The sequence below is a fragment of the Sciurus carolinensis genome, chromosome 3 (genome assembly GCF_902686445.1).
Source record: "Sciurus carolinensis chromosome 3, mSciCar1.2, whole genome shotgun sequence".
Lineage (NCBI taxonomy): Eukaryota > Metazoa > Chordata > Mammalia > Rodentia > Sciuridae > Sciurus > Sciurus carolinensis.
In genome coordinates this window covers 86,812,406-86,832,396 of record NC_062215.1, presented here as the reverse complement: position 1 = coordinate 86,832,396, position 19,991 = coordinate 86,812,406, and the positions used below count along the sequence as shown (strand labels likewise).

At 41.5% G+C, this 19,991-nt stretch overlaps 1 protein-coding gene across 1 annotated transcript in view; it reads left to right on the top strand.

Moving 5' to 3' along the window:
• The window catches only part of Tmem163 (transmembrane protein 163), a 217,434-nt gene that overhangs the window by 158,638 nt on the left and 38,805 nt on the right, over positions 1-19,991 (top strand). The window contains exon 5 of the mRNA XM_047546919.1: positions 17,166-17,262. Coding sequence (XP_047402875.1) covers positions 17,166-17,262 — 97 coding nt within the window. The remainder of the gene's footprint in view (positions 1-17,165; positions 17,263-19,991) is intronic.

Here is a 19,991-nt window from a genome sequence, read left to right as displayed (position 1 = left end):
ACTGGTGAGTGTTGCTGCTGGACTGTAACCAGACTGTGGTTCCAGAGCCTATCCTTTGAGTAGCTAGTTTCTGCCTCTTTTCCTAGCAAGAAAGAACAGTCACCCAGTGCTTCCACTGTTACTAAAAAAATTAGGGCATTGTGATGAATTTCATAGAATTTATTGTGCATGATAATCCCTTACTAGAGTTATCCTCATCTGTAATTAATGAATTGACAAATGAGTTCTTTTTAGGACATTGATTCTGTTCTTTGGGGATGTGTGGGTATATCAAATATAAAGTGACAAGTTTGTTATAAAATGTTCTGTCCTTCCTTTGCTTCTCTAAGGTGGTAGTATGTTGATTTAGGCAAATGGTAGCAAGGTTCTCTTTCTCCCATACCCCTTTGCCTTTATTATGGCCCAAGAGCTTGGTTTCTGGATGAATATCTTGAGAGCGGGACTGGAGAGCTGAGCCATCTTTGCCCCTCCTTTGGTACATGGTTGTCCACTCTGCCCTTCTCCTTCACATCCACCCCACTTACCTCCAGAGAGCATCTCTGTTTTAACGCTTGCTCGTCTCTCTCTCCTTTTCTGTCTTTCTGATTGAATTGAAACAGATGACAGAACACTCAGGCTCTCTCCTCCATTCTGGACTGTGCCAGGCCTAAGAAGGACTAATGACCAAAAACCTTTCTGAGTTCATGTGGCTCCAAGAAAAGCTCATGTTTTTTTCTGCTCCAAACTTGTCCCTGCCTCCTAGGTCACACCCAGATGTGACCTGTGTTAAGTGCACTCATTTGAGGTAGTCACAAACCTTGGAAGTGACTCATTCTATATATCGCAGAAGTCTTTATAGACTACCTCCAAAGGAAGGTAATATCAATGGTTTTCAGAAAAGATGTAATAATTGGAAGAGGAAGAATCTTATTTTGTTTAGTTCTTTCACATGATTCATTTGGTTTGGTTTAGTCATGTTCTTGCTTTTGAATCTGTAAGTATCTTAAATGGCAATATGAAATCATAGGCTATTACAACAATTATGGCAAGGACTGTTACATACGTTTGGATTTTTGAGTCCAGAAGAATGCCCTAATCCTGGGATCCTGTAAAGATTTAATTTGCAAAACCAGGAGAGTGTTGAAGGTGCTGTCCTGGAACTATATTTGGTTTGTTCACATAGGTGTTTGTGGTTAGACTGAGTTTATATATTTTATTTTCCAAAGTACTTCTGGAACTTTTCCTGCCTGGGATTGGGGTCTGAGGCAAAGACCTGACTGTGAGAAGCTGATTAGATGATGCTAATTCCAGGAACAATTCAAAGGAAGCCCAATCAGGGAGTGGAGGGAATAGAGAGAGATGGAGGAAGAGCCAATTAAGGTGTGAGGCATTGTCATGGTCCTTTCTGCATACAGAGGTCCTGGATTCTGTCTCTGAGAAATGGGTGCTGAGATGGAACTGTGTTAAAGAACACAGGGATGTGTCTCCTAAGCCTTAAAGGAAATCTGGACAGACCAAGGATATGTTGTGGCACCAAAAGCACTTTCTATACCTTATTGTCCCCTGCAGTTTTTTAGGTGATCCCTAGTGGTTAAACAATATTTTTCCTACTACCTTCATTCTAGAATATCTTTGTATTAATTCAACACTATAGCAAGTTTCAGTTAGGTTCCTTAATTTTTTCCATTCCTGGAAAGTTTGATAGTGGCAATATGATAGTGGTCACGTAAACCCCAGCGTTTACCTTTTGAGATGATGTGATCCACGGTGTTCTTAACAGCCTGTTTATGGGCAGATCTGCATCTTTTGGGATAAGTTTTAGTATTTTGTGACTCTGGTAATAGATTTCAATGTAACTTCTTTAAGTTCCAGAATTTTCAGGAACTTGCCCCCTCCAGGTAAAAGCTTTAGGTTTAATCATTTATGTGCTTTTCCCAAATTACAACATGTTGGGACTCCAAGGTGTTGATAATTTTTCAAATAATTTCAAATCATTGTTCTGTTTAGAAAACCAGTGTCCCAACTCAATGGATGAATAACATTTTCTTCTAAAATGCTCCCTTTCTGTGTTATCTATTTTTTCCTCTCTTATGCTAGAAAATGTCAGCCCTTCAAAATAGTAGAGTGTGTAGGTCACAGAGAAGTTTCAGAAATGGTAAGATCTGGCCAAAAACATGGTGCACTTTTTTTCCATCTGACAAGCCTGTAGTGGTATATGAAAAGAAACCTATAGTTTGCAGACCACTCATTGGGAAACTCATATTTTCTACCCTAACTTGCCAATGGGTAAATAATGCCTACCGTTCAATTCTTAGGTTTTGGTTATGTAAATAAATCTGTTCCCCAAACATGTTGATTTAAAATAAAAATCTTTAATGAGCAGGAATTCCCATTGCTACATCTACACTGGAATTTTAGAGTCTCAAAACCTTGGTAGTTAAGTGAAAATTGCTAATTTTCAACCTGAGGAGAACCAGGGTCTAGAGATGTTTTCCTGTGTTTCCCCAAGTTGATGACAAGGATAGATCCTGAACGTTAGACTCCTGGGTCTCGCCCCTAAGCTTAGTGACTCCAGAAACACTGCTGTTTAGGTTTAAAAAATTTGTGCACAAAACTGTATGCAAAAATTGTGTGTGTTTGTTTAGATTGACGGAACACCCAGGTAAAGAAAATCCAGTGTTTCCAAGACACAGATTGTCTATGTTGCAAGCTTCAGATTTGGATTCAAGTTATTGGCTAGTTTTATAACAGGGTGTTGGCCCCAAGGAATTTTTTTCACTAGGACTTAGCCTCAAAAAGGGCAGGCTGTGGTGGGTTTACCAGTAGTCCCAGTGATGGAAGAAGGAGTAAATTAGAATGTTACCGTTGGTTGATATGTGCTCAATATCATCTTAATGGCATATTCTCAGCAATCCTGAGAGGGAAAACATTCTCTCTTTTAATCACTCCTATTTTCCTTATAAGGAGACTGGGAAAGGAAACATGAACAGCTGAGCTTGGGAGAATGCTTGCTACACTTGATCTTCCCTACCCACAGGTTCTGCATTTACTGACCTAACTGGAAATTGAAAATGTTTGGTAAAGAAAGTGTACTGAACAGGTATAGACATTTTTATTGTCATTATTCCCTAAACAATACAATAAACAACTTTTACTGTACATAGCATTTATATCATATTAGGTATTACAAATAATCTAGAGATGATATAAAGTACACAGTAAGATGTATGTTGAATCCACACAAACACTATACTAAAACTTAAGGGATTTGAGCATCCACAGATTTTGGTGTCTGATGGGCTTCTGCAGTTCTCTGAACTAAAGGACAACTGTGTATTGCCCCAGAAACAGTGTGACAATCCACCAAAACCATACCTTACACACTTGAGCCGCTTACACTAGAGGACAATTCATAGATGCTCACAAGAACCTGGTTAATTTACACCTTCAACTTTGAGACTTGATAGAGACCAACATTTCCTATCATGTGAGGGTACAAATAAAGAGAAATGTTAAAAGAGACTTAGCTAGAGAAGGCATTTCTAGAAATTTTTATCATAAAAATTCAGCATTCAGGCACATACCTGTAATTCCAACCCCTTGGGAGTCTGAGTCAGGAGGATTGCAGATTCAAGGCCAGGCTTGGCAATTTAGCAAGGTATTGTCTTATAAAAAATGTAAAAAGAACTGGGGAAGTAGTTCAGTGATAGAGCACCCTGAGTTTAATCTCCAGTACTGGGATGGAGGCGAGGAAGAAAGCAAAAAAAAAATTCAGAAAAGTAGAAGGGAGTAAGTTCATTTCTCACCATTCTTAAAGTGTATTTCTTTCCCCAAATTTACCCCCTGGATTTAGATTTATTTGTACATATTTTTAATCTGTAGACATATATTTTACATCCTGTTTTTTCACTTTTTAATTTTATCTTTTGAACAGTTATTTCAGTGATCTAAAAATTTAAATGTTACCTAATTGTCAACCGAATTAATATATCACAGTTACTTAAACGCTCCTTTTTTGGCACATTTAAAATTCCCACTTTTAAGTGTAAATAATGCTGCTGTGAACATTCTTCTGCAAAAAAGCTTTTTCTTTAGGGTTAGATTCCCAGAAGTGGATCAAAGCAAATGAATAATTTAAGTCAGTTACTTTAAATGTATTATCAAGTAGGTTTAAACTCTGGATGATAGGTTACTAAGGAAATGCCAGAGTATATTTGTAGGGATAAAAATGAACAATAGATTAAATTAACCAAGTCATGTCAGGAAGTCTGTGTGGAAGGTGCTGAACCCATTGTTTGCCATAGAGAACTGGAGCTGGTGCTGGTGCCCAGTGTGGCAGTCCCAGAGATCACAATGGGGTTTCAGTTATTGTATGTCTTTCATTCCATGGCCTGCCCGGAAGTGTCCTCCTTGTTTTCTTCTGACATCTGTCCATCCGCTTGTCTACTGCAACACAGAAGCCTCAGCATCAGCCTGGGCATAAGCTGCTTTGACCCTTGTAGGAAAGAATGTCTGGAAACAAAGGATTTACCGAGCTAGTGCGTGACTGAGGCAGTGTGGGGCCTCTCCATTGCTGTGGCAGATGGTGCTTTCTGAGGATGACCACAGCGATATCACCCCTTCCTCTCACATGCTCTTCTACAAGTTTACCCTGTCACTCACTCATCAAGAGTGATACCTCATTCCTCTCCCCTTTCATCTCAGTAAGCTTGTGACTCCCAGACAGTAGAATACTCTGGAAGGATGCTGCATGACTTCCAAGACCTTGCAGCTTCTGCCTAATTCTTGGGGAATACTTGCTCAGGAGGAAATCAGCTACTGTGTGGTAAGCCCAGCGTTCCCAAGGAACATTGGTTAAGCAATCTGGATAACAGACTTGGCCAAGCTCGGCCTTACCCCCATCCTTGTGGTGGGATGAATTATCTTGGTTTTCAGCCCTTACTGTCATTCATCTTGGACCCAAAGTCCATGGAATGGATCTGATCAGCTCAGTTGGGTCAGGTGCCTTGGTTCAAGGAAGTGTACAGTGACTGTCAATCCTACCCTCAGGGGAGTGGAGCCTGAAAGGAGAATGGGGAGGGAAAGGGGGGCATGTCAGGCCCAGCAATTGCTCACAAAAGATATTTTTTGCCTGAGACAGCTTTTAAAAATGCAAATCTAATCATCTTCATCATTTTCAAAGCTGTCTGGAGCTCCAAATGGTTTTTGTAAGAAAGCCAGTACAGCTCAGCTTAGCACATAAGGCTCCTCAGGGATGGCCCGCTCTCACCCCACTACTCAGCCTTCCAGCCAGGACCCCTTATGGAACCTTCCCTCTAGCCTTACTAGGGTATTTGTGATTTCTTGGCAGGGGGGAATGATCTCAACCACTTCCGAGACTTAAATGTAGTCTTTGTGCTGATGACTCCCAATTTAGGTCCCCACTTAAACTTTTCTCTGAATCTAAGCTCCTGTCTCCAATTGTCTTTCCAACACTTCCACTTGGATGTTGTTTTATCAGTTTTTTTCATTCCTGTGATGAAGAAGACCTGACAAGAACAATAAGAGGAGAAAAAAGTTTGTTTGGGGGCTCATGTTTCTAGAAGTTTAGTCCATAGATAGCTAACTTCATTCCTCCGGGGCTGAAGTGAGGCAGAACATCATGGTGGAAGAGTGTGGTGGAGGAGAAAAGCAACATGGCACCAGGAAGCAGAGAGAGAGAGAGAGAGAGACTGACTCTATTCTCTAGTGACCCACCTTCTCCAGGATTGGATTAAGGTTCCCATAACCCAATCACTTCACCTCTAAACTTTCTTGCATTGTCTCACACGTGAACTTTTGAGAAACATCTCACATCTAAACCATGACAGATGTCTAACAGACATCGCAAACCTAGCATGTCCAAAACTGAACTCCTAGTCTTTCCCCCTCAATATTTGCTTTCTCTGAATTCTTCCCATCTCAGGAAATGGCAGCTCCATCTTTTCCTTCTCTTAGGTCCCAAGCCTTGCAACATTCTAGACTCTTGTTTGTTGAATACCATGTATTAATAGAACAGAATATATCTCTGAGCAGATCAAGACTCAGACTCAGAGTATCTCCAAAACCTCATCCCTTCAATATTATTATCCTAACCTAAGACATCCTTTGTCATGCTCTCACCTGACCTGAATACCATAACAGCCTCTTCTCTTCATTTCTGCTGTTGCCAAGCAGCAGTGATCTGGTTAAAATATGCTACACAGTGTCATTTCCAAGTTCCAGCCCCATGTGGCTTTCCATCTTTGTAAATGCCTAAATCCTTGTAATGGCTCCAGGACTTTTTAGGATCCTCACCCTTTGAGTCACTTCCACCACTTCCCCTCTTTCTTATTTCCCTTGTGGTTGCCTTGATGTGTCTTCCTCATGTTGAGCAGACCTTCTGCCTCAGAGTCTTACTATTTTTTTTTTTTTTTTGGTGTGAGGCAAGCACTCTACCAACTGAGCCATATTCCCAGCCCCGAGAATCTTACTCTTTTCTCTGCCTGGAAGGTTCTTCCACCAGATAGCTGCATGGCCCAATCCCTAGAACGGTGCCTGGCATAAATTAGTTGTATAGTATAAATGTTGTGGAATGAAGGAATCCTATATGCCTTTGAATCTACTTTCCCCAGAACACCCTTTTACTCCTCATTACCAATGAGGACTTTTGACTTCATTCAAAGTCAATTCAGAGCTCATCTGGGTAGATTTCTGTGTTATTTAAGAGTTTCCTTTCCCTGCTTCTTGAGGAAAAGACCATGTCTTTTTTTGTCACTATGTCTAGTGCATAGCAGGCTTCTTGGCATATGGTGGACCCTCATAGGTCTCTCTCTGTCTCTGCCTTGGCATGGGTGTGTTCATGGTTGATGGGCAAATATGCAGTAAAGGCTTACAGGGTGTATAGGCACAGCAAGGTACTGTCCTCCATGTCAGCAGAGGTTGTCATCACTCTGTGAGTATATGCTGGATATGTTCCATGCATGGACAGGCAGTTATAAATTCAGTAAGTATTTAAGAAAAAATTGAAATTTATGTACAGATAATTGATCTTGAGTATTGAGAATACATAAGTGATTCACTTTAAATCCCACTGCTTTGCTTAAGTAGTAAGATTTTTGATGTTGGTTGAGAGGTTGCCCTGAGTTTACTTTTCAAATCTAAGACCTGCTGGCTTATTTCTTACTGTACTAGATGAAGTATCTTAGCTAATCTGCCTTGCATTTCACAGAAACATGCGGAGCCCAGACCCCTGTTGCCACCTCCAGCCACTCTCCTCTCACTTCTCTTACCCTGTTGTAACCTCAGTTTTTTTTCTTTCTGGGATCATTTCTGTTACTTACTCGTCCCCCCCCTCCCCCTTCCCAGTCTCTGTGCTTCTACTTATGTTCCTCTTTGGTACCCATGTCCCTCTTTGGTTCTCAAAAGAGCTACCAGAGTGATTCTTTTTGAGTATGAGTCGGATCACGTTATTTCTATGTTCAATCCTGTTGGTTTCCTGTCTTGCTAAGAGTAAAAGCCCAGTTTCTTTCTATCTTTCTTTTTCTTTTTTTTTTTTTTTGGCGGTACTGGGTATTGAACCCAGGGCCTTGTGCTTGCGAGGGAAGCACTCTACCAACTAAACTATATCCCCAGCCTCCAGTTTCTTATTATGACATTAAGGCCCTACATAGCCTCTGAGTCGAGCTCATTTCTTCCCGTTCTTGGAACATGCCAGCTTCCCTCATGCTAGGGAGTCTCTGCCTAGGATGTCTTTCCACATGTGGCTGCAGAGCTTTCTTTCCCATCTTTTAGATATTTTGGTCTAAGTCATATTAAAAGTAAGACAACTTAATATAAAATAACACTTCCACTATGTTCCCCCTTTATTCAGTTTTGTGTTTCTTGTGCTTACTAGTTCACATGTTAATTGTCAGTGTCACCCCATGTGAGCTCCACGAGAGGCAATTGTTCTTTCTTGCTCACGGATGCATTCTTGCTCTAGGGCACAGTAATCAGTAGCATTTTGTTGATAGATTGAAAGACTTTGAGCCTTGAGTCTCAGCATGCATTCCCCTTGCAGTGTGTGTTGGAAGTGGAAATCCTGGGTACAGTCTGGCAACCTGTAGATGGGCTGTTTCCTGTTTCCATCTCTACGTCCATCTTCCTACACCCTAGAAACAGCAATGGGAGACCTGGGGCCTCAGGAAAGTGGTCCTGGGAACTGAGACTCAGGAGATGCTTGTGCAGCTCAGGCCAGCTATCTGGACCTTCTTCCACCAGCTTAGCAAGTCTCATACTAGACTCACTACCTGCTTTTCACTCCAGCCTCACCATGTGGCCAGTCTTGAAATGGAGGTTGTCCGTGTACCCTTATCCTCTGCTTATGTCCACTTGGTCATAAGCAAGGTCAATTCTCCCTTCTCCATGCCTTTCCACACTGACTCTTCTCAGCTGCGCAGGGAGTCATCCCTTTGTTGTCTTGACTATTTACGTTGTCTAGAACTGATTCCCTTGTTTCTGGTTTCTGTTCCTTAAACCCTTTCAACCACTAGCCACAATCAGAGAGGTCTTTGCAAAGTCTAGATCAAATCATGGGTCTCCCTTGCTTAAAATCCTTCAGCAACTTCTTATCACTACCCAACCTCAGACATCATGATTTTTGCCCTGAGTAGCACCTATTCTATTATTTACTTAATAGTTATATATAAGTAGTTGAAATTTTCCTTAATAATATCCTTGAAGTCATGGGATGATTTATTTTTTTCTTGTGTACATTATAATTTGTTGGTTCATGTACCATCGTTAAGAGCCATTGCGCATATTGAGGGTGATGTGCCCACCATCTTGGGGGAACTTCCCTTCTCCATGTGGCCCTTGCATGGCTGTTCCCCTGGGGTTAAATGCTCTAGAATGGCATCTACACTCTGAGCTTCCACTGAAACAGGGGCCCCATAATTCATGTTTTTGTTTATGAAGTTCCTTTGCCTGGAGCCATCTCCACAGCCTTCTAGCATTTTTACTTCATTGCTTGCTCACCCAGCTTAGACACCACACTGCAGGATTCCCAGGTTGTGTTTCATCATTTTGAGTCCTTTCTTCATGTTGTTCCTTGTCCCTCATCTGTTTTCATGTTCACAAGGGATGACTGTAGTAATGATTTCTGGGTTCTCCACCCACAAGATCTGTGCTGTCTGGAGGCTGGGTATGAAGGCCTTGTTTGTCTTCGCTTCAGGGTTTGGCATGTAGAAGTTAAATGTGAATGAAGTTTCACATCTACTTCTAAAATGCTGTTACCTCTGCTAGAGCAGCAGCTGTGGCTGGATTTTGGTTGACATAGATGAGAACAAGAATGAGACTTGGCAAGTTAACCTTGGGGTCCAGGGGACTCACAGAGGGAGGAAAATGAGGAAATTGATTGGTGGGAGGTACCAAAGGAAGTATGCCAATTTACAAAGCTCCCTTGAACAGACACTGTTAGTCTACATGAATACATTCAATCTCGAGGAGTGGTTTCTGGGCCAAGATCCCTTTAAAGAGCCTTTCTATCTGTTGCCCAGCACCTGGAGCCACACTGTTCATTACAGGAGTCACCATCCATATGGCCATTTCAATTTTTTAAAAAATATTTTAGTTATAGATGGACATAATACCTTTAATTTATTTTATTTATTTTTATGTGGTGCTGAGGATCAAACCTAGTGCCTCACACATGCTAGGCAAGCCCTCTACCACTGAGCTACAACCCCAGCCCTCCATTTTAATTTTAATTAGTTAAAAGTAATAAAAATAAAAATTTCATTTCTTCATTGCTACATTTGAAGTGCTTAGTGGCCACACGACAAGCTGCTACCATATTAAATAATACAGAATAGAACACTTTCATCATAGAAAGTTCGGTTGAATTGCCCTGCTCTAGAGTCTTAATTATTAGATTTCTCATGTTGAATCTTGTCCCTCAAGTTGAAGCCAAGAATAAAATCTATCTAAATGGGATTTGGAATACACCTCAATGGTAGAGTTGCCTAGTAGGTAAGAGACCCTAGTTTCTATCCCTGGAGATGGGGGGTGGGGAGTGGGATTTCAGTTGGGTCAGTTCAGCTTGTGTAGTATTATAGATAAAAGCAAAGGGCCGTTTGTTGAGAAAGGAGAGGTCTTTAGTGGTTGCATGTTGAGGATATGGATGGTCTAACTATGAACAGGAGAATGGACCTCTTTCCTGGAGAGCTCTGTTCTGAGGGATGGTACCCAATCCAGTTCAACCTTACCTTAGCTGCAACCCATTCACAAAACAGCAGGTGGATAAGTTGAAGAGAGAGAGAGATGAGAACATGGATACAGAAAGGAAATGGGACCTGGAACCCAGGAGAGTCAAGAAAAGAAATGGAGATGGTTAAATATATTAGGAGAAGGAAGGGAGCTCCTAAAGTAAGAGTCTAGAAGGTGGGTGCTGGTAATGATGGAGTGAGAGGAGGGGCAGAATCTCAAGCAACGTGGCGCTTGCTGGGCATAGCTATCCTGGAGGAGGGGAGTTGTCTTACAATCATTCATTACTCACTTTCTCCTTCCTTTTTACATTGCCTCCAAACCAATTTTGGTTTGTGGCTTTCTTTGAAATGGCAGAACACATGGAGAGAAAGAACCATGAATAAATGATCATTAGAAATGGTGAAGCCAGGGCTGGGATATAGCTCAGTTGGTAGGGTGCTTGCCTTGCATGCACAAGGCCCTAAGTTCAATCCCCAGCCCCCCCCCCCCCCCAAAATGACAAATCCATAAATGCTATGAATGCTCATACCACTTGACTGCCTTTTATTTTTCATTATTAGTTTTACATTTGAACAATGGCCCAGATTACAAGTGCTTTGGAGACTATAATAAAACATGATAAATAAAACAATTATATTTTAAACTGTGACCTGAATTGGTGAATTGCCAGGGCTACACTGTGTTTTAGGTCTGTCATAAATTAGAGTGATGGGAGAAGTTCCTGGTACGTGGCTCTTTTGATCTGAGGGCAAGTCATTTAGAATTTGCATGACAGGACTTAGGCCTCATGAGTAGCACCTTTACACCTGCAATTGACAGGGGACCAAATTTTCAATCTGACCTCATTTTGGATGTGAATACCTGTCAGGTTTTTGCCTTTAGAATTTCAGACGCAAAAATTAATGATCCTAGATTATTCATACATTTACAATGTTAACACAATGAGCAATTCACAGCTTCTAGCAGAAAAAAAGGTGGGTTTAACCCCCTTTAATAATTTCTTTGGAGTGGCTTTAATCATCTCTTTGAATTCCACAAGGTTTCTTTCAGGCTTTGTGTCTTAACACAGTGGTCCTTAAATTTGAACACACATTATAATCACCTGAGGGTCCTATCCTAGAGTTTCTGCTTCAGTAGGGCTGGGGAGGACTTGCTCAGAATTTGTTTCTCTATCAAGTTCCTAGGTGATGTGGATGCTACTCATCTGTGGCCCACATTGTGACAACCACTGATCCAGTGGGAATTTTTTGTATTTGTCCTAATTAGTTATACATGACCGTAGAATGCATTTTTACACATCATACTTTAGTATAACTTCTCATTCTTCTGGTTGTACATGATGTAGTATTATAATGGTTGTGTAATCACATATGCATGTAGGGTCATACTGTCTGATTCATTCTGTTATCTTTCTTACCCCTATATCCCCTCTCCTCCCTTCACTCCCCTCTGTCTATTCCAAAGTACCTCTATTCTTCTCTAACCTTCTGCCCGCTTATTGTGAATTAGTATTCACATTTCAGAGAAAATATTTGACCTTTGATTCTTTGTGATTGACTTATTTCCCTTAGCATGATATTCTCCAGCTCCATCCATTTACTGGCAAATACTATAATTTCATTCTTCTTTAAGGCTGAGTAATATTCCATTGTGTGTGTATATATATATATCACATTTTCTTTCTTTTTTTGAATATTTTTTTAGTTGTTGATGGACCTTCATTTTATTCATTTATTTATACGTGATGCTGGAAATCAAACCCAGTGCCTCACACATGCGAGGCAAACACTCTACCACTTAGCCACAACCTCAGCCCCTATACCACATTTTCTTTATCCACTCATCTGTTAAAGGGCACCTGGGTTGGTCCCATAGTTTAGCTATTATGAATTGAGCTGTTGTAAACATTGATGTGGTCCAGTGGGAATTCAAGATCAGTTTTAGTCTGGGTTCATCAGGGGACTATGTTGAAGGGCTTGTTGTTTCATTTGACTCATAAAATTCTCTAGGTTTAGGGCAGGAGGAGAAGTAGAGTCTGTGCTTTCTGGAGACCTGGCTCCTCAATGCCCTCTTTCCTTTCTAGGCCATCCTGTCCAGGTGAAGGCCACATGTGCTACAGGAGTAGGTATCCTTTTCCACTCTCTGTCACCCTCTGTTCTCAAGTCTGGAAGTAGCTCACACAGATACAGAAGCAACCATGTTTGCAGTGTTTGTTCCTGACCTAAATTGTTATTGCATCTTGGAGATTGCTGTAGTCCCAGGGCGGTGCTATTGGTTTGAGCATGTGATTTGGACATCCAGTCTTGAGTGACTGGATGATTGACTGGGAGTGGCCACTGGGAGGGCATTAGTTAAATTGGGTTCTGTTTCTGAGTAGACTTCGAACTCCTTGAGTGACCTTGGGCAAGCCTCTCAGTCCTCAACATGCAATTTTGACTCTTTGTGTTTATGAAACATACCTTTCCCCCTCCTCATTTATAAAATAGCAGAAAAACAAAAACCTAGGTCTGGTGAGTGGCCTCCAGGGGATTTATGAGCTGATGTGCAGAACTCTGAGTGCCCGAGGAGAAAGCTGCTGTGTAAACACAATATATTATTAATAAGGCATAAAAAATAGCATCACACCCTCTGCTATTAATAGCTGCTTCGGGCTGTCAGAGTGGCTGGGTCCTGAGACACAGGCTCCAGCAGTGTTGAAGGAGGAGTGACTGTGGTTTTTGAATTTGGAACACTTAAAGAAATTGAAATAAGTTTTTAAAAACATTTTTGGGCATTTTTATAGATATCTTGGTGAAGGAGATGATGACTAAAGTTCTGTGAAACTCAGGTTTAATAAACCAAATCATACACTTTCTTTTAACTTTTGTTATGTTTCAGAATTACTTCACAGTGTGGGCTAGTCCATGTGCATTTGACTGAAGTGGTAAAAGTCTCTTTCCTCCTAATAGTTGATGCCCCTTAGAATCTACAGGGAGTTTCTTACAGATCACTTGGTGATGAATTAATCAGCTGATGATTATAGCCACTCTCCAGATATATTTGAGACATCCTGCTACTGTAGACCCTAGGAAATGAAAAATGCTTTTTTAAAGTCTATATTATTTTATTTTATTTAAAATGTTTTTTTGACCTAAGGGTTTATAATGTAATTTTGATTAAAGATAAGTAAGCAAGAAATTATTTATTGAGGCTCTTGCGGTATTTATACTTGTCTTCTTAAGTAATGTAACAAAATCAAAACCCACTTTCTGTGCATGATTAGACCGTGCCTGCAGTGATCTCACAGAAGGTAGATTTCCTGTGCATCACTATTCCCTGTCCGGAAGAAGCAGTCGCTCTTTGTTCCCTTTTCCCCCCAGGAGGGTGGAGAAGAGAATGTAGTGACAAATTGCCTGGAGAAGTTCTAGCCGCCCCACTTATTTCTCAGGGAGAAGAAGCTAATCAGTAAACATGCACAGTGGGGCCTGGGACCTGGAAAGGACCGTGAGTTCAGACCAGTCTTTCCCTCGTTGCCAGCTGGAGTGACCACTCTCCCCAGCACCAAAACACCCCTGAGTGGAAGCTCCCTAGGGACAGGACCTCACTTGGGTCTGGGCCTCATATTAGAGTTAGATTAAAATTAAACTAGGCCAATATACATTAGAATTGCCTGCATTATAAAAATGCAGAGGCCTGGGTTTATCCTAGAGATTCTGATAAAATCCAACTGGGGTATTAATCAGGCAGGAAAAAAGAAGTTCCCTGGAAGAGTGCAGCGTCTGGGAGGTGCTTAGTTTGTGATGAAATTTACCTAAAAAGGAGAGTCTTTTCCAGTCACTCAGGAGTTTTGTGAATGGAGGGGAAAAAAAAGCCACATTGCAAAACTTACCTGGGCAGGGCAACCCCTATCAGGGGTCCCCTCTTGCTCTTGCAAGACTTCAATTTCTATTTTTCACACTTGAATAAATCCTACTTTTTTCACTCTTGGAAAAACAAAGAAACAAAATTTTGCAGGCTGGTGATGTAACTCAGTGGTGCAGCACTAGCTTACGTGTGCAAAGCCCTGGGTTCTATCCCTAGCACCAAAAAACCCCCCAAAACAAAAAGCAACCCCCAAACAAAACCCCTTATGTTGGAGGCCTACTGGACTTCAGGCCTTTTTCCTGTGTTGGGACCCCTTACAGCGCTTTGCTCACAGGTAGAAATGGTTATTTCAAGCGCTGAGCACAGCTGGCCATCTTCCAAAGGGGTGCTTGGTATTTGCTTCACAATGATCCTGAAACTCTGGGATTCCCTGCCTCTGTTCCAGTCCCTAGTTACTAAAGGGCCCTCCAGTAAGGGCACCCAACTCCTCCATGAATCTTCTTTGCCTGAGAGCACTTGCTTACCTGCCCTAGGTGCACCATCTCGACGGAACTGGTTAGCCATGGCAATGTGTTTTTACTGCCCACGTTCTCTTTTCTCCCTCTTGAGTGTATGTTTTTCCTTTGGGGCTCATTATGCAAATGCACGGCACCCACGGTGACTCATCCATTTGCTCAAGTCTCCACCGAGATCCCTAGCCCGTTCATTACTTTTTCCTCCATGTATGTGTTCATTTTGTGTATGTTTTGCTCCAGCCTGCAATGATTCTTTCTGTCTGTGTCTTTGAAAGAATAAAACCTACAACTAGAGAATGGGAAAGAAGACTCCCGAGTGAACTCCATGCAGTGTGTTCACTGGCTTGTATTCCTGACTTCTAAATTAGGGGGATTGTGTTTGTCCATGGATTCATTAGGATTGGAAGTAGGTTCCACTTCATAGGTGAACAGTTTGGGACCGTGCTGTTAGTCTAGATGAGGGAATCCAAGAAGGATAATGAACAATGGGTTATTTGCTAGCTGGTGGAGGAGGCTTCCGAATGATGGAGGTTTCATGTTGGGATGGGAACGATCCAAAGCTAATTTTTGTTATCTTTGTATTTTCCTCTCCATTTTGGTAGTTTGACCCTTGTATTAGGATTAGCATTTCCTCCTGTTTACTTTATTTCCTATCTCCTGAGATTTGTTGTATCTGGATGGTCAGAATCTGTCATGAACCCCACAGATGTCCTTGTCAGCCTCCCACCTTCCTGGTTGTATATCATCTACCTTTATCATTGGCCTCATCCCTAACTTGTTCCTGCCTCCTGTGCTGGGTATTTTGGCTGACCTCATCCTTTCTCTCTTTTTTCTTTCTTGTCATCCTCTCTGTCCTCTCCTTCCTCTCCTTCTTTCTTTCCTCTCTCTTACATTAAACACTCTGTTTTGTAATAGTCAAATCATTTCTCCTTCTTTTGACTGGGAAAATCCAAAGATGTTTATGTCATATCCAGAAGAGGCATTGAGAGTTCACTTCCTTTGTTTAAGGTATCATCAGTAGGTTACTTTTTTTTTTTTTGGTGTCTGCCCTTGTATAATAATAATATATATATATTTTTTTATATTAATTTTTATTTTTACAGACTGCATTTTGATTCATTGTACATAAATGGGGTACACACCAGTCATATAATCATACATGTACATAGGTTAATGATGTCTGTCTCAGTCTACTCTCTTTCCTTCCCCCATCTCCTCCCTCCCCATTTTCCTCTATGCAATCCAAAGTTCCTCCATTCTTCTCTTGCCTGCTCCTGCCACTCCCACCTCATGATGTATCATCATCCACTTATCAGAGAAAACATTCACCTTTGGTATTTTGGGGTTGGCTTATTTCACTTAATATGATATTCTCTAACTCCATCCATTTACCAGCAAATGCCATAATTTTATTCTTCTTTATGACTGAGTAATATTCCATTGGGTATATATACCACAGTTTCTTTATCCATTCATCAATTGAAGGGCATCTAGGTTGGTTCCACAATCTAACTATTGTGAATTTGTGTGTTGATGGGGTATAAACTGAGGCGTGGATTAGCTGGGTCAAATGGTGGTTCCATTCCAAGTTTTCTGAAGAATCTCCATACTGCTTTCCAGAGTGGCTGCACCAATTTGCAACTCCACCAGCAATGTGTGAGTGTGCCTTTTCCCCTACACCCTCACCAACACTTATTATTGCTTGCGTTCTTGATAATAGCCATTCTAATTGGAGTTAGATGAAATCTTAGGGTGGTTTTAATTTGCATTTCTCTAATTACTAGGGATGAGGAGCACTTTTTCATATATTTATTGATCACCTGTATATCTTCTTCTGTGAAGTGTCTGCCCAGTTCCTTAACCCATTTATTGATTGGGTTCTTTGTATTTTGGGTGTAAAGTTTTTAAATTTTTTTATAAATTTTCGAGATTAGTGCTCTGTCTGAAGTATAGGTTACTTTTATTTATTTATTTTTTTGCGGTGCTAGGGATCAAACCCAGGGCCTTATGCTTGCAAGGCAAGCACTCTACCAACTGCGCTATCTCCCCAGCCCCTGAAGTAAGTTACTTTTTTATGCTTTATGCATCATCTTATTTCATCTTCAGGTAGGAAATATTGTTCCCATCTGAAAGGTGAAGAAATAGAAGCTAAAAGAGTTTCAGAGCCTTGACCAAGATCATGCAACAAGTCAAGAGGCAGAGCTTGGGATGTCCCATGCCAGTCTCCACTCTGCTATTAAACTCTTCACCCTTCAGCCTGAGGAGGATTGAGGCATCAAATTTGCCAGGCCAGGGAGATGGCTTTCAGGGCAAGACCCTTCCATGCAGCATTCATGGAGGACTGTAAGGAGATGTAGGATGGTGAACCCCTTACCTGAGAGTTGTCTTTGGTGGTAAAATCCTGAGCTGTATTCCCCTAGAGTGACTTGGTGTCCATCCTGGGCCTGGGTGGTTGCCCGGGGGGGTGGTGAATTATGGCTAAATTCACTTTTCAGATTGAGTCGTCATCGTGGTCAACCGTGCCAACTCTTCAACAGTGTGGAGTTCAACCAGTTAAGACTCTCGATGTTTTGTGTTTTGCAGAGCCTGTGTCATCTTGGGGGTGATATTCCTTCTGTCCTCCATATGTATAGTGGTCAAAGCCATCCATGACCTCTCAACGAGGCTGCTCCCAGAAGTGGTAAGGTCCTTCTTCCTACTTAACACTCTTTCCCAGCAGTACCGACCCCTGCGCTGCCTCTCACCACAGCTTGACAGGTGGGAGTTGGCAGGTTTGGAGAATATGTACAAATCTGGGGGGTCTGGAAGAACGCATTGCAGGGATGCAAATGACTTGGCAGAGCAAAGCACTGGGCAGGAGGAAGGGACTCCAAATAATTGAGCTGGTACTGAGTCTATGTCCTTATTAGGTCTTATGACTAGTTTTAAAATAAGATGTCTTTGTTTTGATAAAGAGAAATTGGGTTATTTTTGTGTAGCAGAGTGATCCAATCTGTGTTATTTGTATCTGGTCTGTATTCATTCATTGATTTCTGTAATAAGAATTATTTGTTTTTTCCTTTGCACCTCGATTCAACACATAAATCTACTCACATTAGTTTTTCTAGCACTGCTGACATTCGAATATAGAAACTGGAGGACACAATTTCATATTTAAATGTGTCTTGACTGCTTTGTCCTCTAGGTGAGAGTCATTACCCAACTTTTGATATTTTATTCCTCCTCCCCTTTTGAATACCAATAAAAGAAATATTTTTAGAGTCTTCTATCAGGCAATCTTCATAGAAGGCAACTGGTTTGGTTACCCGGAGATGAAGATGCTGCCATTACAATAATTCTCTGTGTACAGGTTCAAAGCAATTTGAATGCAAAATATGGCTCTTCTCTCAGGATGTGATTTGATTTGAACTTGACCACATGTCCCCTCTTATATAAGGTTAGACATTCATTTCACTTTTAGAAGAACATGCTGATCCTTTGGTGGTGATCTGGTGCATTTGTGTGTGTGTGCATGTGTGTTGATGGGGCTGTTGAAAATGAAGCAGGACATTCTGCTGCATTCAGTAGAGAGGATGATGTGGCTATGTTCAGTTATTGTCTCCTCCCTCTCAGGCTGAGGTCACGGCCATCCGTTTCATAATTCACCACCATCTTAACTGTTTTTTATCACCACAATTGGCCCAAGGCTTATTCTCTAATAACTCAATGACAGGGAGGAAAGATGGATGCCAGGGTAGGAACACCTTAGGGTAGTTAGTCTTTTTCTGAAGCAGAGCTGGCTCAAGCAGATATTAGTGTTTATTACATGCCTGTGTTCTTCATCTCCATATAGTAATTTCTCTCACTCTGGTCTTCTGGTTGCCCAGGGCCTTGGACTCTTCCATCTTTTTCTTCTATCATGCTATCCCACTTTCTGGTCCTTCTGAATCTGGATCTGTTGAAGTTATGAAGTCACTAAGGGTAATTTTACATGTTGGATGACAGTCAGATACACCTTTGCATTTTTCAGGGGTGGGAAATATGCTTTAACTTTAAGAAATGTTAATAGGTGGGAATTTTCAGCATTAACCAGTCGACACATTCATTTAATTAGACATTAAAAGTTAATTTCCAGCAGGACTAACTTGTGGGATGGATGACCATGTTCACAGCTCTTCTAGAGGGCCTCCTTGTGTTTCCCTTGGTAACTGAACCACTTTTAGCAAGGAACAATCTCTCATTATCCCATGTGTATACTCTTAAGCAAAACTCACCAACTTAAATTCCATGCTGTGGTAGAAATATCTATAGTGATGCCCTGCTCTAGGTAGGAGTCACGGGGGTGAAGAGCCCATGGTTGTGCCCAAGATAAGTCCTTCCTTGGAGAACCCACACCTACTGCAATGTTTTATTTGTATGGACATCTTATATATGTATGTATATATATGTATATATATATATATATATATATATATGTATATATATATTTAACCCTTCAGCATTATGAAAGGTTAAGAAAGGGGTGGGATTTTCAAACTGCACAAGCTCCCTTCTGCAGAGGGGGAGACCTCCTATTGGCTGAATGGCACACAGGGACCAGGTAAAATGCCATCAGGTCATAGCCAAAGGTTTTTCAATCCTGGGTCTTCTGATTCCCTTGCTCTGTGCTCAAAGTTTCTGGAAGCCAGCAGGCTATCAACAGGTCCCCAACCCCTGACCTCCAGTAAATCAGAGTGAGCATTTATCCATAATGCTTCATGTAAATTAGGAGTCATACACTCAGATGCTGCAGAAGCCAGCCCTGTAACAAGAATAGGAGAAGCCAGCCAGATCTGTGGCTGCAGGAGAAATGAAGTTCCTGTCCTCCCCCTGAGTTTTTATATCAGAATGTGGGCCAGTGTTGTCAGGTCTAGCAGCAAGGTTTTAGGAAAAAATAGAAACCTGTGTCTACTGTGAAATAAATTGGCAACTAATTATAAAAAAAATGAAAACCCTGCCTGGGAGTGGGAGGATAATTTCTTGCAGGTCAAATAAAACATGGCTCTTGCCTGCATGCAGGGAGTTTGCTACTTCTGGTGGAAGCCAGGCTGTGAGTAGGATCTGGGTGAAACCAGGCTCCTGGGTCTTAGGGCATTGATGTCATGAACGTCCCTCCCAGACACACCTGTGCCCTTTGCCCCAACTGTGGAGTTGCAGTTTTACATTTGATTTCTATTCAGTCTGAAGCCACGTTTTCCTTCCCACAACCCTGTTCCCCGAGCTGCTTCTTTTTAATTCAGCTGCACAGTTTTCTGAGAGTAAATGGAAGAGTGGGTCAGTTTTGAATAAGAGAGCTGTGCAGTTGGGAATTACCCGACCATGAAGTCAGCTGGCTCTGAGCCTCTGTGGTGTTGACAGCCATGCCAGCCCCTCGGGGCTTTGCTGGGGGAG